The following is a 23,931-nucleotide window of genomic DNA, read 5'->3' as shown; positions in this document are numbered from 1 at the left end:
GGGAGCCTTCCTGGAAAGGGGGGGGGGGTTCAGTGTCACCCGCGGCTCCTTCACCCCCTTCCTACCCCGGGGTGGGGGGGGACAGGAGCCGAATGCCCCACACGACTTCCCCCCGCTTCTGCTTTCTCGGCTTTTTGGCCCAAAATGAGTCACCGGGGGATTTTTTTTTTTTTTCTCATTTTTCGGGACTCTTTCACCAGTCGGAACGGGGGGAGGGGGATTCTCGGGGGGCTGCTTTGGGGTTGAGCCCCTCCCGTCCCCAGCGTGTGAGAGGCCCCGGTGCCGTAGGACTGGGATTCCCGGTCCAGGGACAAGGGGGAGCATCTCTGGAAGCGGCCGGGGACCCCACGAAGGGGAGCAGGACCACGACCCCAGAGCCTCCTGCGCTGTCCCCAACCTCGGAGTGGCTCCGGCCGCGCCGCCCGCCCGGGGAGGGGGGGGCTTGGGGCCTGGAAAGTCCGGCCCAGTCATTCGGGGGAGGGGGGAGAACCCCCAAAAGCGCGTCCGTTCCGGTAAGGAAAGAGTCAATGGCTCGGCAAGCCCCGCTCAGCCTCGCACACGCCACTTCCCCGAGCGGGGGTGACTCATCCCGGTCCCGCTCCCGCTCCGCGACACCCGCGCGCTGCTCCGGCCGCCCCGGAGCCCGGCCCGAGCCTCCGCCGGTGAGTACCGGGGGTCCCGCGGGGCCGGGGGGGTCCCGCCGCCCGCCCCGAGCCGCGCGTCCCCCGCGCCCGCCCCGTCCCGAGCGGGGACCGGCCGGGAAAGCGCAAATCCCGAACCCACCGAGAACCGGGGCGCGCCCCGACCCCGCGGGGGGACCCTCGGCTGCGGCCGCCCCCGCCGGCCCCCAGCCCCTTTCGAGCCCCTCGCGGTGATGTCAGGGGTGATTTTCCCTGTGCCAGCGGCGCGGGATGGGGAAGGGATGACTTCAGCCCATTACTCAGCCGCCGTCATGGCTTGGCAGCGCTCCCGCGCTATTCCGGGCCGTGACGCTCCAGCCCCGGGAATTTGGGCCTAAACGGGCGGAATTTGGCTGAGCGGGGTGATTTGGGCAGCGAGAAGGAGCCCCGAGCACGCTGCGGGGTCCGCGGGCTTGAGGAGCGGGACGGGATTTGGGACGAGTTTGAGCCCGCGCCGGGAAAGCGCCGCCGCCGAAGGGCCGGTAATTATTGTTATTGTAATTATTGTTATTATCTCATTAAATGTGTAATTAGAGCCCGGGTGCCGTCCCCAGTCCCCCGAATCCCCGGCACCGGCCGCGCTCCGGGGGGACGGGGGTTGTTGCCACCGGCGGGGGTTGTTCAGCCCCAAATCGGCCGCGTTTCGCCCCAAAAGCCCCGCGCCCCCCCCCCCAACGCCGGCGGTTTCCTGCGCCCGGGGAGCGCTGCCAGAAAGGGAGGAAATCGCGTCAGCGGTGCCGGGAACCGAACCGGGGCCGGCGGAGTCACCGCGGGGGGCGGGACACGGGGGTGACACCGGTGACCTGCACACTCAGGTGTGCGGCACCTGCGCCCGCTGCCCGCGCGTGCGGCGCCCGGAGCTGATAAACGCCTGCGCGCGGGGGGCACCTGGACCCGCACGCACAGGTGTGACCCCTCACCTGCTGCACGCACCTGTGGGGGGGTGTGCGCGACACCTGCGCCCGCCGCACACCTGTGTGCGTGTCACCCGGAGCTGATAAACACCTCGGCGTGTGCGTGTGACACCTGCGCCCGCCGCACACCTGCGTGCATCTGGCACCTGGCCCTGCGCGCGCACGCACCCACGCGTGTGCCCGCCGCACTTGGGGACGGGCACAGGGACACCCCCCCTGCGCTCACCTGTGCTCAGGTGTGCTCACCTGCAGCCGCGCGCACGCCGCACCTTCAGGACTACAACTCCCAGCGCGCCCCGCGCGGGGGAGGAGACAGACAGCGCGGCCGTCCAATAGGCGAAGGGGGCGTGTTCGCGCCAGCCAATGGGCAGCGAGGAGGCGTGTCGGCCCCGCCCCGAGGGCGCGCCCCGCGGTCACGTGGCGCGGGCGCGGCCGGGGCGGGACCGGGGAGCACCGGAGGGGCTCGGGTGGGACCGGGGGGGGCTGGGAAGGAGCCGGGGACCCCCTCAGCCCGCGCCGAACTTTCCCCAGGTTCGCATCGCCGGTTTTCGCCGTTTTCCCGGGGTTTTTCCTCAAAAAAAGTGGGGGGGAGGGGGGGGAGGAGATTTGAGGGACACCGAGCCCGAAATGTCGGGGGGAAGGGGGGAGGCGCGGATGGAGCAGCTTCAGGCCTCGGCCGATTTCGGTGCCTGACGGGCAGCGCCGTGGCCCGAATCATCCCGATTTACCCTTAATTTTAGGAGAGCAGCAACAATTTGGGATCTCACCCTCGCCCCTTTTTTTTTCCCTTTCAGGACCCTTCCTAAACTCAAAGCCAGCGACTCTCCCCCCATGGAGAACAACCAAGCGCCGCAAGCAGAGCCCCAAGAACCCACCCGCACCACCAAACCCGCCGTGAGTGCACCCCGGAATTTTTGGGGGGGGCGGGGGGTGCTGAACGCCCCAAAATTCGGGGGAGGGAGGAGGGCGAGCAGCGCTTCTGCCGCCGGCGAAAGGGAGGATGAGGCAGAGAAATGTGAAATTCCCAGCGTTGGGTGGGGGGTGAGGTGGGGAATGGACCCAAAATGGCATTTTGGGGGGGTCCCGTAGAAATAGAAGGATTTTTTTATGATGAATTTTTATGCTCGTGAGGAAACGGGGTTTGGTTTTTGTGGCGCTGGAGCTTTTCCCTCCCTCCAGCAGCTTTTTATTTCACCCAAAAGAGAAAAGAAAAGAAAGCTTTGAACTCTTTCAGCCGTTAAAATCCGGCGTCTGTCACAAGCCGCGGAATGAATAGAAAGAAGAATCACCAAAAAAAAAAAAAAAAAAAAAAAAAAAAAAAAAAAAGCCCGAAAGACTAAAAAAAAAAATAAAATAAAAAATAAAAGGACGGACTTGGGAGCCGAGCAGCTTCTTTGCCCAAAAATAGCAACAAGTTTTATAACTCCGGAAAATGTAGAACAAACAAACGAGGAACATTTTTAGCTGAGAAAGGCGGCGGCGGCGGCGCGGGGGGGGCTGAATTTCTGCCCGTCTGTTTTCCTGGAAGCCGTTCCTCGTGTTCTCGCCCGGATCCAGCGCTTTGACCAACTTGGCCAGCGGCCCGGGCTGCCGGGGAACGAGCCCGGAGCGCCTCGAACGCCTCCGGGCTGCGAGGGGAGGGGGTGGAGGGGCCGCTGCTCCGCCTCGGCTTCCCCAAAAGCTCAGCCCCGTGTCCCGCAGGACGCGCCGGGGGCCGAGGATGGCGCCGAGAGGGACAAGGCGGCGGGAGAAGCTGAGGACAAGGAGGACGAGAAGGAGAAGGAGGAGGAGGAAGCTTTCCTCGTCAGCCTCTACAAGTTCATGAAGGACCGGCACACGCCCATCGAGAGGATCCCGCACCTCGGCTTCAAGCAGAGTATGTCCCCCCTCCCCATCGCCCGGCCCCGGCGACAAGGGCCAGCGGGTGGTGGCCGTGCAGAGGTCCCGTGTCCTCCTGACCCTCAGCGTGTCCCCTTTATTCCCAGTTAACCTCTGGAAGATCTACAAAGCCGTGGAAAAGCTGGGAGCCTACGAGCTGGTGAGTGGCGTCCGTGGGTGCCAGGGCGTTCCTTGGACATCGGGAAGTCCCCTGGACATCACGGCTGGACATCAAGGACCGAGGTGTCCCTTGGGTGCCAGGGTGTCCTTGGGTGCCAGGATGTTTCCTGGGTGTCCCCCCTGGGCATCGGGAAGTCCCGTGGACTGGACATTAGGACCCAGTCCCCCGGGGTTCCAGGGTGTCCCTTGGGTGCCAGAGTGTCCTTGGGATGTCCCCCGGAGTTCCAGGGTGTCCCTTGGGTGCCAGGATGTTTCCTGGGTGTCCCCCCCTGGGCATCGGGAAGTCCCGTGGACATCAGGGCTGGACATCAGGGTGTCCCCGGGATGTCCCCGGGGTGCCGGGGCTCACCCCTCCCTCCCGCCGCAGGTGACGGGGCGCCGGCTCTGGAAGAACGTCTACGACGAGCTCGGGGGCAGCCCCGGCAGCACCAGCGCGGCCACCTGCACCCGGCGCCACTACGAGAGGTGGGCACGGGGCCGGGGCGGGGGGGTCCGTCCCGCTGCGTGCCTCAGTTTCCCCTCGCGGTGCGGCGCTCACCGCGCTTCCCGCTCGCTCCGCAGGCTCGTCCTTCCCTACGTGCGGCACCTCAAGGGCGAGGAGGACAAGCCGCTGCCCCCCAGCAAACCCCGCAAGCAGTACAAGGTCTCCAAGGACGACCGGAGCAAGAGGGCCAGGAAGGAGAAGGGGCGCGAGCAGGTGCGCGGCCCCTCCGGAGGGGTTGGGAGCAGCCGCGGAGCCCCCCGGCCGGGCCGCGTCCGGCCCTCGCTGGGAAGAGCGGGGAGGGACGGAGCCGGCCGGGAACAGAGAGCCGGGGGTGTGAGGGCAGCCAGAGGTGGGCGGGGAGCCAGGAGCCCACCCCGGGATGCGGCACCCACACCCCGACCCCTCTGCTTGCAGGTGGCTCCGGACAAGGGGAAGCCGGAGGCGGCCGCCGGCGCGGAGGACGCGCGGGACGCGCCGGAGCGGGGCCGGGCCACCGACGGCTGCTCCAGCCCGGCCATCGCGGCCATCCCGGCCCCCAGCCCCTCGGGGGGCTGTCCCAGCCCCTGCCGGACGCACAGCGAAACCTACAAGCGCCTTTTCTCCAGCTTCTACTCTAAAGGGAACCATCCCATCATGTCCCCGCTGGCCAAGAAGAAGCTGCTGGCGCAGGTGAGCAAGGCCGAGTCCTTGCACTGCCACAAACGCCACTGCCCCGAGGGCCGGCGGGCACCGAGCGACACCGGCCCCGAGCCGCCCCGGCCGGTCACCGGCCCTCGCCTCGCTGAGCAGAGGAGCCCGGAGCCGGCGGAGCTCCGGACAGAGCTCCGGACAGAGCTCCGAGCGTCGGGAGCGAGGCGGGCCCGGCCCCCAGCGCTTCCCCGGGAGGCAGAGACAGCCAGGGCTGCCCGCGGGCCGAGGACGGGGCTCCGGCGCCCGCCGTCTTCACCGGCTACTTCCACGCCTACCGCAGCGAGGGGCTGCAGCCCGGCTGCCCCCCGCTCTGGGGTACTTCTCCAACCTGAAGGATTTTTGGAAGCCGCCTTCCGCCTTCCCGGCGCGGCCCGAGGAGCCCGAGCAGCCCCAAGAGCTGCGGCGCAAAGCGGGGCCGCCGTGGGACGGCCGGGGAGCCGCTGTCCAGGCCTGCTGGGTGCCCCCCGGGGCCGCCTTCGGCCCCGCCGCGCCCCGGGCCAGGCACGGCCGCGACGAGGAGGAGGAGGATGAGGAAGAGGAGGAGGAGGAGGAGGAGGAAGAGCCCTTCGGCCCCATCGCCAAGTCCCGCGCTGTGTCCCCCTTGGCCAAGGAGGGCAGGGACAGGGGGCCCCGCTCGCCGGGGTGCCACCAAGGGCTGGCCAAGCCCAAGGCCGTGGTGGCCACTGCCGGCTTCGCCGCGCCGCTGCCGCCGGACGCTTTCAAGGGAGCCGCGCTGCACTTCCCGGGCAGCTTCGGGAACCCCCTGGAGCACCTCAAAACCCAGGGCGTGCCCGTGGCCCCGGCGCTCTCCGTTAACCCCTTCGTGATCCCGGCTTTCCCCAGCCCTTTGGTGGTGGCCTCCACGCAGCCCTCGGAGCTGTGCCGGCCGCTGGCCACGGGCGCCGGGCGCTTCGCGGCGTCCTACGGGAGTTCGCGGCTGTACCCGGCGGCTCCGTGGCACGGCCAGCGCTCGTACAGCTCCCCGCACGTCCCGGCCTTCCGCACCACGCCAAGCCCTAGCGCTGCCACCCTCCGCGGGTCCCTGCGGAGGAGGGAGCGGCCGGCGGGACGCGGCTGGGAGGGGACAATCCGGACTGGGTGGTTTTTACTGCTGAGCTCAGAGCTGTTCGTACCCAGCGCTGTTGTTCCGGCGGGGGCTCCGTTGCCGGAGTTCTCGGTATTTTCTATATATCCACACACACGTCGATAAAAAAAAAAAAAAAAGGGGAGCAAACGCAGTGCTGGAGGTTTCTGTTCGTGCCGAGGCGCAGCTGGGGGATGGTTGTTCCCATCCCGCCGTGGCTGGGGTTCTCAGGGACTCCCTGGGCCACCCCCCCACCCGAATTTGGGGGTTGTGTCGCCTCCAGCTGGGGCTCCATAGGTTTCCAGGAGCCTGGAAAGGGGAATAAACCTGCCTGGCTGGTCCCGACCTGGCAGCGTTTGGGGTGTCCTTGATTTCTGGGATCAGGGCAGGGTTTGGGGGATCCTCTCGCTAAACACGGAGCACCAGGGCTGAGAACTCGTCCCGTGGGGAAGGAGGAGCTTTTCCACGTCAGTTTTGGGGCAATCGCAGCCGTGTCCAGGTGGGAACCAGCCCAGCAACAGCTCCAGGTGCTTTTTGCCTCCAGGTGCTTTTGATTCCAGGTGCTTTTTGCCTCCAGGAGCTCCACTTGAGCTGTTGCAGATGCTCGTAAGGCTCTGTGGGAGCTGCAGGACTCGCTTTCCTCCTCCCCATCCACAGGGACAGCGGGAAGGGCACTGGGACGGTGGCACATCATTGTCCCCAGGATCGTGACGGCTTCGGGGGCAGGAGGAGCCGTGAATCAGCGTGGATCCATGGAAAGGCCAAGTCTGGGGACAGAAACTGCCGGATACGGGCCCCAGGCAGCGCTGAGCACTCCGGGATGGTGGGAGACTCAAATCCCTCCTGGATCCTCCATGGGATCGGCTGCACCCCAAGAGCTTCTCTGAGACCCCACGGAGCCCTCTGAGAGCGAGGAGCTCGAGTTGTCCCTGCAGGAGCTTCCACCACACCTCGGGAGCGAGGCCACCAGCGATGCCAGCCGTGCCAGCCTGCCTGCAGCAGCCAAACTCCGAGTTCAGGCCTGGAAAAAGAGAGTCGAGGTGCTCAAAAGCACAGCAGAGCCTCGCTGGGAGCAGCCACATCCCGGTGGGACATCCGTGGGGATGCTGGAGCAGATCCTGAGCTCATCCCGGCTGTTTGCACCTGCAGCTCCCAGAGAAGGGTCCGTGGTCGGTGGAATCCCACCAGGAAACCCGTGGCTTCGAGGTCAGCCCGCAGGCAGAGCCCTCCCCGCAGGGGATTGTGCTGGGCTGAGCCCTGAGCGCCAGCAAAGCGAAATCTCAGCTGTTTTTAGCACGGAACTGCCGGGAAAAGGGAAAGGCTCAGCAGGGCTGGGGGTGCTGGCGAAGCTCAGCAGCCTCAGAACTGCTCCTTGGCGTCATGGGGTGCGCACAGTCCCGGAAAGGACGAGGAACCAGCTGAGTGTTCTATCCCGAGGAGGGAATCCGCAGGGAGAAGAAACTGAGGGGGACTCACTGGGGTCTGCAGCTTCCTCCTGAGGGGCAGCTCCGATCCCTGCTCCCTGGGACAGGGACAGAGCCAGGGAATGGCTGGAGCTGGGCCAGGGAGGCTCAGGCTGGATTTTGGGAAAGGTTCTTCCCCCAGAGGGTGCCCAGGGAATGGGTACAGCCCCGAGGCTGCTCCAGGAGCGTTTGGATTTCGGACTGGATGATGCCTGTGGGTCCCTTCCCACTCAGGAGATTCCAGGATTCTCTGGTTCTTTCAGGGAGCTGCCCTGGATCCTTCCCTGGATCCTTCCCTGCTCTCTCCCTTCCATCCCTTCACAGCTCACAAAATCCACCCTCAGCAAAAGCCACCCCCGGCACTGCCTTTGGAGTGGCCACGGCCACAAACTCGGTCCAAAAGCACAACAAAATTAAAAAAAAAAAAAAAGGAAGTTTTTATTAAACAACAACAAATCCAGAAAAACACCGCCCCCCCTTTCCCAGCCCCTGAGCCCACGGGGCTGCTCCTGTCCCACCCCCACAGTTCCTGGGGGCCCCTACAGCCCCCCAGGACAGCGTGGCCGCTCCTGGCCAGCCCCAGCGTGTCCCCGCAGTGTCCCAGGGCTCCGTGGGCCCTCCCCGGGGTCGGGATGAGTGTCCTGGAGGTGCCTTGTGGGGCAGGAGCCACCTTGGGGTGTGCCAGGCTGGCCCGGGGAGGGCTCCGGGGGAGAGGGGGCTGAGGGAGCCGCACCCAGCCCGCAGCCAGCCCGGCCTCCCACGCCACGAGCTCTCCATGGGGCTGGTGGTGGTCACTGCGGAGAAGGGGACAGAGGGTCAGCGGCCTGGGGACGTGGTGCCCACCCTGGGCTGCAGAACTTTCATCCTGAGCACAAGGACCTGGCCTGGTTCACTGGCCAGAGCGAGACCCCGACACCAACCCCGGTGCTGGCACGGCCCTGGCAGGGAAAGCGCAATGCCCAGACGGGCACCGCTCCCCTCCCCGCGCCCCCAGAGCCCCCAGGGAAGCGTTTCCCCGCTCAGATCCCCCACAAGTTCCTCTCCTCCTCCAGAGTCCAAGCTTCTCCCCCACCCCACAAGCCCTTCCGTGGCTCCTGCCCAGCCAGGCCGCCTGCCCCAGCCCTGTGGCCCCCTCAGGGCAGCTCTGGGGGCTCCCTGGCAGTGCCCGAGGCCAGGCTGGACGGGGCTTGGAGCACTCTGGGACAGGGGAAGGTGTCCCTGCCTGTGGTAGGATGGGATGGGCTTCGAGGTCCCTTCCAACCCAGCCCATTCCAGGATTGTGTGACCTTTTCCAGTAAGGACGGGCCCTGCAGAGCTCAGGAACTGCCCTAAACCAGGCTGTAACCAAAATTCCTGCCCGTGGGAGCGAGACTGCAAGAAGGGAAAGAGGTTCCTGCTCCCAAGGGCTGGACTCGGAGCTCTTCTCGTGCCACCCTCGCCCCAAACTCACGGCCAGCTCCAGGCCTGGCACTGCGAACCTCCCCAGGGCACAGAGCTGTGAGCCAGCACCGCTCCCTGGCCGTGCCCACCCTGCAGGGGCCACCCCCACAGCGTCCAACCCCGTCCGGAGCAGTTTCTGGAGAGGAGAAAGCCAGGTTTACTCCGTGCTCTCGCTTCCCAGCCGCACCGACTCTGGATCCGCCTCCCCCTGCTCCCACCGGCACCGACCGGAGACCCCTGGGGCTCCCACCTCCCGTGGGCTGCCCGGGGAGGAACGGGAGGTGCCCACCCCAAAGCGCAGCTCAGCTGCTCCGGGCACAGCCCCAGATTTAAATCCCAGCTTCCTGAGCAGGCACGGCGGGGCTGGAATTCCGAAGGGAATTCATCTCTGGCCGCTGCTGAGCACAGCAGGGCTGGAATTCCAAAGGGAATTTGCTGCTGAGCACAGCAGGAGCTGGAATTCCAAAGGGAATTTGCTGCCGAGCACACCGAGGCTGGAATTCCGAAGGGAATTTCATCCCCGGCAGGCACCGAGCACAGCAAGGCTGGAATTCCAAAGGGAATTTGCTGCCAAGCACAGCAGGGGCTGGAATTCCGAAGGGAATTTGCTCCCGAGCACAGCAGGGGCTGGAATTCCAAAGGGAATTTGCTCCCGAGCACACCGAGGCTGGAATTCCAAAGGGAATTTGCTGCTGAGCACAGCAGGGGCTGGAATTCCGAAGGGAATTTGCTCCCGAGCACAGCAGGGGCTGGAATTCCAAAGGGAATTTGCTCCCGAGCACACCGAGGCTGGAATTCCAAAGGGAATTTGCTGCTGAGCACAGCAGGGGCTGGAATTCCGAAGGGAATTTGCTGCCGAGCACACCGAGGCTGGAATTCCTAAGGGAACGTGCTGCTGAACACAGCAGGGCTGGAATTCCAAAGGGAATTTGCTGCTGAGCACACCGAGGCTGGAATTCCTAAGGGAACGTGCTGCTGAACACAGCAGGGCTGGAATTCCAAAGGGAATTTGCTGCTGAGCACACCGGGGCTGGAATTCCAACGGGAATTTGCTCCTGAGCACAGCAGGGCTGAAATTCCAAAGGGAATTTGCTCCTGAGCACACCAGGGCGGGAATTCCGAAGGGAATTTGCTGCTGAGCATAGCAGGGGCTGGGATTCCGAAGGGAATTTGCTCCCGAGCACACCGAGACTGGAATTACGAAGGGAATTTCATCTCCAGCCACCGCTGAGCACAGCAGGGCTGGAATTCCGAAGGGAATTTGCTCCCGAGCACACCGAGGCTGGAATTCCGAAGGGAATTTGCTCCCGGGCACACTGAGGCTGGAATTCCGACAGGAATTTGCTGCCGAGGCTGGAATTCCGACGGGAATTTCACCTCCGGCCGCTGCCGAGCAGAGCGGGGCCGAAGCCCCGGGGCTGTTTGGGCCGTTCCACGCTCCAGGAAGCCCGGCCGGTTCCGGTTCCGTAACCCCGCTGCTGTCAGGGCTACGAGCAGGGACAAAGCCTCGCAGCTGCCCCCGTGGTTTCCTGGGGGTGCAGCTTCCAGTTTGTGCTTCTGAAGCACAACCAAAGCCCCGCCTCGGCCACGCAAAGCTCAGCCCCGCAGGGAGAGTCGGGATCCCGCATCCAGCTCCAAACCGCCCGCAGCAATGAACCCGCTCCGGAACCCCTTCCGCCCTGGAGCCCGTCCGTGCCAAGCTCCCTCCCTCCTGCTGGGTGCTCCGAGGGTCTCACAGGTGCCAGGGACAGCGAGGGAAGCACAGCAGCTCTGAGGGGTGGCTGAAGAGCACCGAAGCTGCCTCCGACACGGAATTTCAGCCCTACACAAGTGACTGGCCCCAGGTGGGACCTGAGGGGGACCAGCTCAGAGTTCCCAGCTCTGCACTGAGCTCTGAGCTCAGTGACTGGAAGAAAGTCGAGGGAAGAAGGATGTGGATGCTCCCAAATCCTGAGATTTAGCCAGGATTCTGCATCTGAGGCAGCACGGGTCACATCAAGGATTTATGGCTGCTGCTGTCAGTCCTCACCCAACTCCCATCCAGAGGCTTCTCCTGCAGCAGGATAATGCATCCCTAAATATATTCCAGCACCTCCACAGCTCGAGCCAGCCCAGCAAAGCTACAGAGCCTCCCTGCCCTCAGAATGAGACACGTCTGAGGTCTCTCCCAAGGTAAATCATTCTGGGATCCCGTGAGGATGCAAAGGGAAGATGGCTCTGCCTGTCCACCAGAGCTCACCCTGCCCAGGGCCCGCTGAGTGGGAGCAGAAGTGGGAACATCCCGTGGGAGAGGGGAAAAAGCCACAACAAAGCAACCCTGCCGAGCTGGAGTGATCCCAGCACCTCAGTGCCAGCCCTAAATCCCTGCTGGGAACTGGAACTGGTCACCAGTGGGAACTGGAGCTGATCCCCCAGTGGGAACTGGAGCTGATCCCCCAGTGGGAACTGGAGCTGGAGCTGATTCCTGCTGGGAAATGAACTGGAGCTGATCCCAAAGGGGGAACTGAACTGGAACTAATCCCAAGGGTGAAGTGATCCCTGCTGGAAACTGGAGCTGATGCCCCAGTGGGAACTGGAGCTGATCCCAAGGGGGAACTGGAGCTGATCCCAAGGGGGAACTGGAGCCGATCCCAGGGGAATGCTGAGCTGATCCCTGCTGGGAACTGGAGCTGATCCCTGCTGGGAACTGGAGCTGATCCTGCAGTAATTTTACCCCTTTTGCCCCAGGATTTGGGGACGAGAGGTCTGTGCTGCAGTGCCCAAACCCACACTGTGCCCACAACAAAAGTCCCCTCTCCGACCTGGCAGCCACACCAAGATTCCTGGGAGCAGGAAGGCAGCCAGGATCCTTGGGACAGCACCTGGAATGTGCTGGGAGCCCAAAGATTGAGCTTTTCCTCCTGTCAGTGATCCCCCTCCCCCAGGAATCTGTGTCCAGCAGACACAGCCCTGGAGCTGTGGTTCCACAGCACGGGGTGAGTGAGAGAGCAGGACTGGGGAACTGCACAAGGAAACAGCGCAGGAACCGGGCAGCTCCGAGGGAAAAGAAGGCAGAATTCCCAACATCCGCAGGGCCTGGCCTCACAGCAGGGCACGGAGAGGCAGGAGCAGCATTTCCCAGAGGAACAGCTCCAGACAGCACGGCCAAGCCACCCTCCTGAGGGAGCAGAGAGACTCCACAGCTTCCCTCCTCCCACCACGATCCGTTCCTGCCAGGAAAACCTGGAGCTGCAGCGACAATTCCCACGTGGATGTCAGTTCTCCAAGCCTAGCTGGAGATTCCCTCGGCGCAGCACCAGTGTGGGAAGGTTTAGATGGGATGTTGGGAAGGAATTCTTCCCTGTGAGGGTGAGGAGAGGCTGGGATGGAGTTCCCAGAGGAGCTGTGGCTGCCCCAACCCTGGAAGTGTCCAGGCCAGACATTGGGGCTTGGAGCACCCTGGGACAGTGGAAGGTGTCCCTGCCCATGGCACTGGATGGGGATTTAAGGCCCTTCCAACCCAAACCATTCCACAACATCAAAGCCGCTCAAACCTAAAGTGACACAACAACAACAAACACCCCGGGTTTTGTCACCCCCCCCTTCACACCCCCGAGGTGGGACAGGGACACCTCCCCAGCACAGCCACACACCTGTGAGGGCCAGGAGCAGCCCAGGCGAGCAGCCACGGCCACATTCCCATGGCAAAGGTGTCCCCATTACCTGCGGGCCCTGTGTCTGCTCCTCCGGCTGGGGCTGCGCCGTCCCCAGCGCCGCCTGGCTCAGGGTGCCCACGCGGCCGGGCTGGCCCCGCAGCGTCACCGTGATGGTCGTCGGGGCCTTCAGGCCTGCAGAGCCCACGGAAAAATGTCCCTGAGACACAGGGGATGGTGCAGGCCACCTCCAAACCGGGCTGCAGCTTCCCCTCTGTCTTGGGGTGATTTTATGATGTGTCTCCCATATCGCTGCCCTATGCCCAGAAATTAATTCTTGCGCCTTTCTGTGCCTCTAAACTGAGCCTGAGAGGGGGAAGGAAAAAAACGGAGCAAAACTTTTGCAAAGCAGTTTGCAGCTTGTTCAAGGTCACACACAGAGAGCAATTTGTTTCCCTGCTGTGGCAGGGGAGGGAGGAAGCACCTGGCTTGCTGAGCCCAGAACAGTTTTTTTGGCCAGTGATTCAGCTGCTTTGTTCTCCGGAGAGAGACTGAGAGTTGAATTTTTCCTTCCCTGGAATTTCGGATTTTTCCCCTTTTCTACTGGACTGCTTGATTGCTTCAATATCAGAGCACATCGGGAGGACTTTCCACCAGGCACAGAAGGCCTGGCCCTGGCCCAAGCCCCAGCTCCGAGGAGAACAAAGGGAGGACTTTAACATTTTCTCAGGTTTTTCCTCCACAGCGAAAGATTTTATTATTTAGCATTATTTTCCTTTCCCGTGTGTTCGTTAAATAAATAGCTTTATCTCCTTCACTTTCCCTCGAGGAAAATTTATTTTTTCCCGAACCCGGTGGGGGAGGGTTGCTTGTGCCTTCTCTCAGAGGATCTATTTCTAAATTTGGCAAAACCAGAACACCCTCAGAGGGGGCTGCTCGGGAACCACCAGCCCAGAGAGCAGGAGAAGCGTTGGGAACGTTGCAGGCACCGGCAGCACCTCCCTGCCCTCCCTCCCGCTCACCTGCAGCCTGGTTGGAGATCTGGGCCAGCCCCGGGAGGCTGCTGGCCAGCTTGGCCAGCCCCCCGTTGGTCAGCAGCTGGTGGATGGCCGTGGGCTTGCCGCTGGCCGAGGCCCCCAGGGACAGGGAGGTGGCCACGGGGATGGTGCGGACGATGGCGCCGGTGTCCGTGGTGATGGCACCCAGGCTCTGCAGGGCCGTGGGCGCCTTCACGGCCGAGCTCTGCAAGGACAGACACAAGCCCTGAGCTCCTGGGAGGACAGGACAGGCCGGGATGGCCGCTCTCCCTCTCCAGCCAGAGGCCTTGTGGAGTTCCACGCTTCTCCCTGGCCCGCACGGGCAGGGCTGAGTCCCTGAGTGGATTTGTCCCTCCCAGCCTGCACATCTCATTTGAGCCTGAAACTCTGACTGGGACAAAATGACCTCCCTGAGGTCACTGGAGGGACGGGGAGCGCTGCCTGAGAGGTGCCAGGTGGGGTTTTCCCAGGATTTCCCAGGGGATGACCGCTGATCCCTCTCATCTGTTCTCGAACTCAGCCGTTCGTGGGTGGCTGCACAGGAACAGCTTCTCCCAGAGCCCCTTCCAGGCCTCAGCTCACTTCAGAGCACGCTGAGTGCCCACCCCTCCTCTCTTCTGGTCCAGAGGGCCTATCCAGGCTCCCAAAACGTCCCCTTCCACCCAGCCAGCTCCCCTGTGGGATGTCCGAAGGCTGCTCACCTGCACAGGTGAGGCGGCAGCAGCCACGCTGGCAGGGAGGCTCGAGGACTTGGTGCCGATGTCCTGCAGGCTGAAGCTCAGCCCCTGGAGCAGGCTGCTGGCAGAGGCTGCTCCTGAAACACCCAGAGAAGAGGAAAGTCAGGCTGGGAGGATTCACCAGCACCAACCTGTGGGTCTGTGGCAGGGCTGTGAAGCTGCTCTGCAATGAGCAGCACCGCGAGGTCACTGGGGATCCTCCCACAGCACGTTTTATGGGATCATGGAATGTCCCAAGTGGGAAGGGACCCACTGGGATCACTGATCCAACCCCTGGCCCTGCACAGACACCCCAAAATCCCACCCTGGGCATCCCTGGTTGTCCAAATGCTCCTGGAGCAGCCTCGAGGCCGTGCCCATTCCCTGGGCAGTGCCCAGCACCCTCTGGGGGAAGAACCTTTCCCAAAATCCACCCAAAACCCCCCTGGCACGGGGACATTTCCCTGCTGCAGCTACAGAGGGGTGACCTGTGAGACAGAGGAGGCCTCGTTGCACACAAATGGCACCGTTCCCACGCCACCTGCTGCACCCCAAGCCACAAACCCCACCTCGAGAGCCTCCCCCCAACCCCGTGAGCCTGGCTGACCTTCTCCTCCCCTCCCGAGGGCAGGGCGGGTACCTGGGAGGGCAGGGGCGGGCTGGGCTTGCAGGCCGTGGGTGCTGCTGGCCACCAGCCGGCTCTGCAGGGCGTGGAAGGCGCTGGGGGCCGAGCTGCTGGGGATCCCGGCCGGAGCGGGGCTCAGCGAGGCCTCTGCTGCTGCTGAGCTCAGCCTAAGAGGGAAGGGAGAGGCCCCAGTGAGGGGTGAAACTGCCCAGGGCAGGCAGGGACAGCTTTGGCAGCCAGCTGGCACTGCCCAGACCAACCCGGGCTCGGGGAGGAGGGAGCTGAGCTACAGAACCCGAAGCAGGGGAATCACAGGAGTGGGAAGGTTGGGAAAAGCTTTAAAGATCATCAATTCCAAGAGAAGATTCCCTGTGTGCAGGGGCAGCAGCCAAGATGAGAATTACTTCAGGGAAAAGCCATGGATTTCCAAACTGGAAGAGTTGTGTGCATCTCCTGGGGGTCACCCTGCACCAGAGGCACCGACCCTGCAGGGCCACTGCGCTCCCTGTTTAACTTGCCCTGTTTAAAACCCGCTCTTCATCCTCTCCTCTCCCAGATCCTGGAGTGGTTTGGGTTGGAAGGGGCCTTAAAGCCCATCCATCATGGGCAGGGACACCTCCCACTGTCCCAGGCTGCTCCAAGCCTTGTCCAACACTTCCAGGGATCCAGGGACAGCCACAGCTGCTCTGGGAATGGGATCAGCCAGAGCCCAGCTCCCCAAAGCTGGGATTAAATTAGGAAATAAAAAAGGTCTCAACATGGGATTCATTCCCCAGCAGAAATCCCTGTGGGCAGCTCATGCCCTTCACGAGCTGCTTTGGGGCTTTTTTCCCCCCGTCTTTGCAATAAAAACGTTGGACTGGCAGAGGGAACGGAATGAAGGGAAGGATTGAACACGGAATTTCTGCCAAAATCCCCACAAAGACGGAGAGAAGCAAACGTGAGTTTGGGAAAGCACACTAGACGTGACCCACAGCCCCAGTCCTTCCACTCCTGCCACCCCCAGGCTCGATTCCCAGCTGGCACAGAGTTTCCAGGAGCCCCCGAGTCTCCCTCACACCAGAAAACTCCAGTGGGAAGCAAAACAAAGCTCCACGTGCAGGGATCTTCCCGTGGCAGCCTTTGCCTGGCAAATAACCCCCAAAAGATTCCCAAATCCCCACTCACTTGGGGGAGGAGAGCAGCCCCGAGAGCTCCTTGGCGCTGGACACGGACTGGCCGACGGGCAGCGGCTTCCCGGAGACAACTGCAAAACAAGAAGGAGAATCCTCAGTTCCTGTCCCCCACAAATCCTCTGGGATTCCTCGGGGATCTCCCTCTCTCCGAGTACCCACAGGCACGGCCAGGGGCTCATCCAGCTCCCAGAGCATCTTCTCCAGGAATCCCAGCCCGAGGCACCGCGCTGGACACCGGGAGATCAAAATCCAGTTATAAAACACTCGTGGAATGAGGGCAGCCAAGAGCGAAGGCATCGCCTTCCAAAACCCTTGGGGAACGTCAGGCCCTCGCCACCAAAGGCAAACCTCTCTCCTAAAAGGTTGTCTCCAACTAATCCCCCTCCTGTTCCATGTCTGCCTCGATGGATTTCGGGGATCTGGGTGATTTTGTAAGGATTCTTTAATTCAAGACACTTTACAAAATACACAGGGATGCGACGAGTCACGGAATTTGTTTATTGCAGCATTTGGGGATACAACTGCATTCCTCTCTTGTGCATTCCTCCTGCTCACACCCGGCAAAGAGGGAATTCTTGTTTGGGTTCATGTTTACTTCTGCCATTCATTTCCTTTCTGTGAAAAGAAGTTTGGAAAAATTAAAAATAAAAAAAAAATTTAAAAAAAAAAAAAATTCCGGAAACCCAGAGGTTTTCAAAGCTGCCAGAAGATCAGGTGAAACCTTCCAAAGGGATGTGGATTTGTGTCTTTTCACAGCTCAGAGCTGTTCAGCTGGCAGAGAGGTGCTTGGAAAGGAGCAGAGCTTTGAAAACCTCGGATTTCCCAGCGGAACGGAGCCGCTGACTTTTGATTCCACGACCAGGGACTGCTTTGTGGAGCTGTGGCACGAGGAAGGACTGCTCCAGACAAGGCAACATCCCCAGGGACACGGGGCACAGCCGTGAGGGCTTCTGGCCTCTCTTGCAGAGGTTCAGGGGAAGCAGACGGAGCACATCAGCTCTTCTTGGGCACGGCGGCTTCTCCGGGATGCAGAGGCGCGATGGGAGCCGGGATTTGTTTGGATGTGCATCCAAAGTGTGCTGTGCCACACTCCAGGCCCCAGGGGGGGGATCAGCAGAGCCGGCAGCTCCGCTGCATCGGGGGTTTTGAGCGCACAAAACTCTTCCAGAGGGAGGAACTTCGCTGCGATCCCTCAAAGCAGCAGCGGGAGGAGCGGAACACGGAGCAAGGGGTCCGGCAGGACCAGCATCCTGCTCCCAGCAGCAGCTCGGGGCCTCCAGGGAGGTGTGGGACCAGAGGGAGGTGCAGGATCCACCTCCCAGCTCCAGGCCGCGGCCGAGTGTTGCACAGGAGCGTGGAATTCCAAGCGCCGTGGAAAACAGGCTCCCGCCAAGACCCGCCCGGGCACTCACAGCCGCAGCTGCCACCTTTTCCCTGCAGCTAAATCCTCCAGAAACGAGGGAGGGGTAACCAAGAACCGAGGGAGGGGTAACCAAGAACCGCAGCAACAAAGAACCGCAGCTCCCTCCCCGCCCCACAGCAGCGCCCTCGGGGCTGGGTGACAGCAGCTGAGCAGTCCCAACTCACTTTCTGCCTGGGTGCTGAGGGCTGCTCCGGTGCCCACGGCCGCAGCATCTCCGTGGGAGACAATGGTCACCTTGATTTTGGCTCGTTTGGAGGCTTTGGCGCACTGGGTCGGGCTGGGGGTCTGGTGCCTCTTCAGCTGCACACGCACATCCTCTCTGTCAGCCCCGTCCGAGTGCTCTGAGGACACTGGAACTGGGGGACACAGAAGGAGCTTTTTGAGCACCCAGGGCGGCTCCGCGTGCCGGGAGGGGAACATGCCCATGCACACGTCCACAGCTCCCTCCATGCCAGCCTTCCCAGCTCCCATGCACTGGAACCCACGCTGCTCCTCTCCTGCACTGACCCCTGCCTGTCCTGCGCTGCCATCCCGGGAATTGGCTCGAGCTGATCCCAGGCCACGGCAGGATGGGGTGGAAGGGCTGCCCTGCCCCTGCAGCGAAGGGAAACGGCTGCGGGCAGCGATGCCACGGCTTCACGGGGGTGTTTTCATCTCCAAATCCTGGCCTCAAGGCCCCTCCAGCAGCCCTGATCTCCAGGGGAGGGGATAAGTGTGGACTTGCAGGCACAGAAGATCAGCTCAGCCCAGCTGCTGCTCTGACACGGAGCCAGAGCATCCCCCAGCTGCCCTCCCGGAGCTGGGCAGGTTCTCAGAGGCACCAAGCCAAGCAGAAGAGGTGCTGCAGCGAAGCCAAGCCCCCCAAAACCCCACACTGCAAAGGACTGGGGCAGAAACACCACAAACCGAGCAATCTCCTCCACAGCAGACTTTGATCTGTCACCTCCACTCCATCCTGCCTCAAGCACAAGCTCCCCAAGGCCAGGGCGATCCTCCCAAAAAGCACAGAGGAGCCACAAGTGCAGCCCAGGGACACGGCCACGAGCTGCCACATCCTGCCCATCCACACAGCCGCCACCACTGGGGTACAATGCCCAAAGCCCAGCCTGAAACGCTGAGAATTCCCTCTTTCCAGAGGGTCCTGGGCATCAGAGCCACGTCTTCAACAGCCCAGAAGCCAAGATGCCCCTCCCTCCTTTACTGACAAACACCCGGACCCAGACACAGGGTATAAACCAATAAATGTGTGTATGCACCTATTTCCATGCCGTGTATCACCCACACACCTTGAGCCACGGGAGGGCAGGACCAGCCTGCAGCCAAATCCCCACATTTCAGGCGACCCCGAGCATTTTGGGGCCGCTCTGCTCCCCAGGGCAGTGCCAAGCTCGCTGCGCCGTCGCCTCGTGCAGCATTGCCGTGTTTGCCCCCAGCTCCCAACATGCGCCATCCAAACCATCAAGGAGAGCCCTGCTGGCCCCACAGCCCCCAGCCCAGGGCCAGCAGCCAAGCAGGAGAGCGAGTGGCACATGCACAGGCACCGGGTAAAGCAGTGACCCAGCTGGGTCCCTCTGTGTCCCCTCCTGTTCCTGCCCGGGTAAGGGCACAGGGAGCCGTGCCAGGCAGGGCTGGCTGCGTGTTCCCAAGGAATAGCCCATTCCCAAACCAGAGGCTCCACCCAGCTTCCTATCTGACACCTGAGGCAGCCAAGGCGGCGCTCTAATGAACCCAGAGCTCTTAATTAGCTCTTGCTGCTCTGAGCAGGCAGGCCAGGCTGGGGCCAGGCTCTCCACATCCAGCAGGGAAACATCCACTGGAGATTCCTCCCCCTGCCCTCGTGGCACAGGGGAAGGCTCACAGTGAGGCTCCTCCAGGGGGCAGGGGATGCTTAAACCAAGCTCAAGAGGAAAAGAAACCTTTAAAGCACCAGCTCAGGGCAGAGCCTGGCTCAGCAGTTGGTTGTGGAGTTAAAGGCAGAACATTCAGGGTGCTCAGGGCAGCGCCCAGCCCTGGGGACACCCCGAGGGAGAAGTGAGACCGACAGCTCAAGTGACAACCCTGCAGCCTCCCAAAGCCTTGGATTTCCACGTTCGTCCCTCTGCTGACCCCAGATCCACGCAGGGATCACAAAACACATCTCTGGACAGCCTGGACCTCACCCTCCATCCCCAGCCCTCGGAGCACGGCACGCTCAGTCACCTCTGGGTGCTCACACTGGCACCCCTGTTGTGTCCCCTGGTCCAGACAGCGTCCCTGTCCCTGATCCAGCAGCGCCTTCCCACCCCTCTGTCCCGGATCCATCACTGCCCTCTGTCCCTGATCCATCCCTGCCTTCCCAAAGCTCTGTCCCTGACCCATCCCTGCCTTCCCAAAGCTATCCCTGATCCATCCCTGCCTTCCCAAAGCTCTGTCCCTGCTCCATCACCATTTTCCCAAGGTCATCCCTCTGTCCCTGACCTCTCTGTTCTTCCCTAATCCCTCGGGCTGGGCAGTGCTGCTGTGTGTCCACCCCTGGCTGTCCCTTGTCCCTGTCCCACGTGTCAGGGACGCTCCACCAGCACCCCAGCTGTGTCACACCCCCTGCTCACCCCCAGCACAGGAAAGGGTTAAACCCACGTCCACCAAGCTTTAGTCCATCAGAGCCAACCAGACTCCAGCATTTTACCACTGGGAGCAGGGAAGAGCTCAGGAAAAGTCTGAGTGGGCCCTCGGCTTCAGCTCCAACCACAGCAAAGAGAAAGCACCGAGCAGGGGACAAGGGGACACGTCGGGCCACAGCCCCAAACCAGCGCAAGGGAAGAGGAGGATGATGGAAGAAGGCAGCAGAGACAGAGAGAAGGAAGGAGACAGGGAGAGAGACAGCGAGAAGTGAGGAGATACTCACCAAAGAGACATGAAGAGGTGCCAGGAGGAAGAGCTTTCCTCACCAGCATGTTTTGTTTCAGAAAAGCAGCGAACTGAGCTGAAATGAATCAGAGAGAATTACAGTATCACAGCCCGAATCTGCAGGGGGACAGGGGCTCTGGGGACACCGCTGGGACCCCCAGCTGGACACCTGGGAGCAGGCAGAGCTCCGGACACGACTGATCCAGCCACGGGGAACAACGGAGACGCGGCAACCTCCTGTGCTCCGACACGGCAAGGGGCACATTCCCACCAAAGAGCCCTCTCCAGCCACCAGGAAAGGTGGCCCGGGGAGGAGAGCAGGGCTGAGCTGTGCCAAGAGGCTGAGAGCAGCTGGCAGACGTGAGCCAGCACCTCCCCGAGCAGCTCTGGCCAGGAATGCTGTCAACAAACCCAGGCAGCGGGACACGGCTCCACCACGGAGCCTCCTCCTGCCTCCCTCAGCTAGAGCAGCACAGGAACACAACCCTTCAGTCCATGGTGGAGGAAATGAGGCAGATCCAAGCTCCAGCTTCCCCCTGGAGTCCATCCCCGAGGCAGGATGGATGTGGAGGGTCACTGCTGCAGGTGGCAGCCAGCAACCTGTCCAGCTCCGTCCTGAGCACAGCAAGGAGAGAAGGGAGGATGGAGAACCATCCCCTGAGTGCTGCTGGAATTTGCCAGAAGGGATCCTCAGCCACAAAAGCATTCCCTGCACTCCCAGAGTTCACCACCAGACTGAAGGTTTCTAACCAGCCTCTGACAGGACACGAGACCCCACAGCTCGAGCTGGTTTCTTATCCACAGCAGGTTTTCCACAGGCCACTTGCTACGAGATGGTTCTGAAATCCCCCAAATCCTGCAGTTTCCACTTCAATTCAACAGCCTCAACCATCTCCTGAGCACCGTCGGTGTCTCCCCAGGTAGCCCTGAAGGAGACACCAGAGTGAGGTCTCCCAAAAGGATCAGAGCGTGGCTACAGCAGGGTTTGGTCAGCCACAGAGAAAATCCTTCCCACTCCCAGCAGCAGCAAGGCTCCACAAGCTACAGAAACACCGTTTCCAACCTAATTCCAACCCTCCAAGGCCGTGACAGGGGGCTGAGCGTGGAGAAAGCTGCCACAGGGAGCTCGGAATTCAACACAGGACTCGGAAGATAAAAACCTACACAGCTCCAGACAGAGAAAGAGCAAAATTCCAGCTGCTTGGCAGGGTGGGAAAGCTGCAGGGAATTACCTTGTGCCTGCTTGTGGGTCAGGACCGTGTCTGGCCTCGGCACCTGCCTCTTCAGCAGCTGCGTGGGGCCCACCTGGCTGGGCTTGGGCAGGGACAGGGCGGCCACCTTGGTCTTGGGGCTGGATGTGGGGCTGCTGGACACGCTGGACAGGTCCTGCTGGGAGAGAGGGACAGCTCAGCCCCACGTGTGCCCGAGGCAGCCCTGGCCATGAGCACCAGGCCTTTGGCTGGAGGTTCATTTCCCTCACCATGGGATTTTTAAGGCTGGAAAAGACCTTTGAGATCATCAAATCCCATTGTCAACAGCACGGTCACCCCTGTCCCCAAGGGGCACATCCACCCGTGTTTTGAAGGCTCCCAGGGTCGGTGACCCCACCAGCCTGCTCCAAAGCCTTACAATGAAACAATTTCTCCTAATGTCCCATCTCAACCTCCCCTGAGGCCACATCCCCTTCGGTATCCTCTCCCCTCCCTCACCACAGCTCTCCCCACAGATTCCAGCGCCACAAAAGCCTCTCCTTCCACAAGCCCAAGCCGGAATCACCCCGGGAAGAGCTCCCACCTCGGAGCCCGAGGGCGAGGCTGGCACTTTGGCTGCAGGGGAGGCGGGTCTGCTGCTCCTCTCGGGCAGCTCAAAGGACAGATCCCTCCTGCTGGAATCTCGGGGCTTCTTCTTCTTCTCAGCGTCCAGGTCGCGGGGCTCGGAGCCCGAGTGGCTCTCGGCTCGGGTCAGCACTCCCGTCAGGAAGTCGGCGATCTCATCCTGGGAATTTTTGGGATAAAGAGTGGGACTCAGGGCTGGGCAGGTCTCTGAACGAAGGAGCCCCGCAGCCTGAAGCAAAGAAATGAAGCATTCCCAGGGGGATACAGGGATAAGGCTCTGCTGGGGTTGGATATTCCGCAGAAAATCCCTAAAGCCTCACAGACAGAGCTTGGATTTCTCAGCGAAGCTCACAAATCACTGACTTAGGACATGCAGGGGAAAAAAACCACAATGGTTTCCCCTAAAATGTGTCGGGACACTCAGGAAAGTGCTCCTTGCTTAAGGTGCACCCCCAGGAATCCCACAGCTCTGCTCCTTCCAAATCCCTGTCAGGAGAAGATTCCCTTCAATCCTGTGGGCACTGAGACATTCCAGCAGAGGTTCCTCCTCCTTTTGGAGGTGCAAAGTTCCTGTGCTCACCTGGATGCACCTGTCCACCATGCTCTGGGTCAGCCCTTCTGACTTCTTTTTGGCTTTGCTTATCCTAAAGGAAAGAAAAAAACAACCAAACCAGGTGGAAATCACCATTTTCCACAGAAATGTTCCCGTCATTCTTCACCTATTGCGGAGAAAGATCCTTTCTGGGACTTCCCAAAGCATTTTTCAAAGCCAATCTGATATTTCAGAGCTCTGTCTTCACACTCAGCGTCAGAGTTTTGGGTTTCTCTCTTTCCTGTGCTTTACTGATTTTCCCTACTCGAGATCCCTGACTCCTGTGATGCTCCAAAATCTCCTCTGGGCTGCTGGGTCTGGCCCTAAATCAGGCCCAGCCCTAAATCAGGCCCAATCCCATACAGGGTTTTCCTACAGTTATTGTCAACGCAGACAAATTTGGGGGATTTTCGTGCAGTTCCCACCTGATCCCAGCACCAAATTTGGGGATTTTCATACAGTTCCCATCTGATCCCAGCACCAAATTTGGGGATTTTCGTGCAGTTCCCACCTAATCCCAGCACCAAATTTGGGGATTTTCGTGCAGTTCCCACCTAATCCCAGCACCAAATTTGGGGATTTCGTGCAGTTCCCACCTGATCCCAGCACCAAATTTGGGGATTTTCGTGCAGTTCCCACCTAATCCCAGCACCAAATTTGGGGATTTTCGTGCAGTTCCCACCTGATCCCAGCACCAAATTTGGGGATTTTCGTGCAGTTCCCACCTAATCCCAGCACCAAATTTGGGGGATTTTCATGTAGTTCCCACCTGATCCCAGCACCAAATTTGGGGATTTTCATGCAGTTCCCACCTAATCCCAGCACCAAATTTGGGGATTTTCATACAGTTCCCACCTGATCCCAGCACCAAATTTGGGGGATTTTCATGTAGTTCCCACCTGATCCCAGCACCAAATTTGGGGGATTTTCATGCAGTTCCCACCTGATCCCAGCACCAAATTTGGGGGATTTTCATGCAGTTCCCATCCGATCCCAGCACCAAATTTGGGGATTTTCATACAGTTCCCACCTGATCCCAGCACCAAATTTGGGGATTTTCGTGCAGTTCCCACCTAACCTAGCACCAAATTTGGGATTTTCATGCAGTTCCCACCTAATCCCAGCACCAAATTTGGGGATTTTCATGTCAGTTCCCACCTGATCCCGCAAATGGGGTTCACCAAATTGGGGGATTTT

The 23,931-nt window shown here is 61.3% G+C and overlaps 2 protein-coding genes across 9 annotated transcripts in view; one reads left to right on the top strand and one right to left on the bottom strand.

Annotated features, from left to right (window-relative positions):
- KANSL3 (KAT8 regulatory NSL complex subunit 3) overlaps positions 1-23,310 on the bottom strand; it is a 28,618-nt gene extending 5,308 nt beyond the window's left edge. The window contains exons 1-11 of one of the 8 annotated variants that reach the window (XM_039564401.1): positions 22,723-23,310; positions 22,102-22,302; positions 21,540-21,693; positions 20,306-20,383; positions 17,586-17,777; positions 15,991-16,069; positions 14,806-14,990; positions 14,184-14,296; positions 13,468-13,687; positions 12,516-12,640; positions 6,348-6,931 (exon numbers count right to left, since the gene is read on the bottom strand). In XM_039564401.1, coding sequence (XP_039420335.1) covers positions 6,926-6,931; positions 12,516-12,640; positions 13,468-13,687; positions 14,184-14,296; positions 14,806-14,990; positions 15,991-16,069; positions 17,586-17,777; positions 20,306-20,383; positions 21,540-21,693; positions 22,102-22,302; positions 22,723-22,854 — 1,485 coding nt within the window. In that variant the 5' untranslated portion in view covers positions 22,855-23,310 and the 3' untranslated portion in view covers positions 6,348-6,925. Of the gene's footprint in view, positions 1-6,347; positions 6,932-7,811; positions 8,168-12,445; positions 12,641-13,467; positions 13,688-14,183; positions 14,297-14,805; positions 14,991-15,990; positions 16,070-17,585; positions 17,778-20,305; positions 20,384-21,539; positions 21,694-22,101; positions 22,303-22,722 lie in introns of those variants that run through there. The other 7 variants (XM_039564394.1, XM_039564395.1, XM_039564402.1 and 4 more) reach the window with 7 other exon arrangements.
- Positions 533-6,255, top strand: ARID5A (AT-rich interaction domain 5A). The gene is given in 9 exon segments (XM_039564391.1): positions 533-662; positions 2,389-2,488; positions 3,296-3,470; positions 3,580-3,632; positions 4,020-4,117; positions 4,214-4,349; positions 4,551-4,961; positions 4,964-5,135; positions 5,138-6,255. Coding segments are annotated over 8 exon segments (2,007 nt in total). The 5' UTR covers positions 533-662; positions 2,389-2,425; the 3' UTR covers positions 6,037-6,255.
- Positions 23,311-23,931: the final 621 nt, after the last annotated feature.

The sequence above is a fragment of the Corvus cornix genome, chromosome 22, assembly GCF_000738735.6.
Source record: "Corvus cornix cornix isolate S_Up_H32 chromosome 22, ASM73873v5, whole genome shotgun sequence".
In the NCBI taxonomy this organism is placed as follows: domain Eukaryota; kingdom Metazoa; phylum Chordata; class Aves; order Passeriformes; family Corvidae; genus Corvus; species Corvus cornix.
The sequence above is the reverse complement of the archived record's forward strand: the minus strand, read 5'-3'. Positions and strand labels throughout refer to the sequence as shown.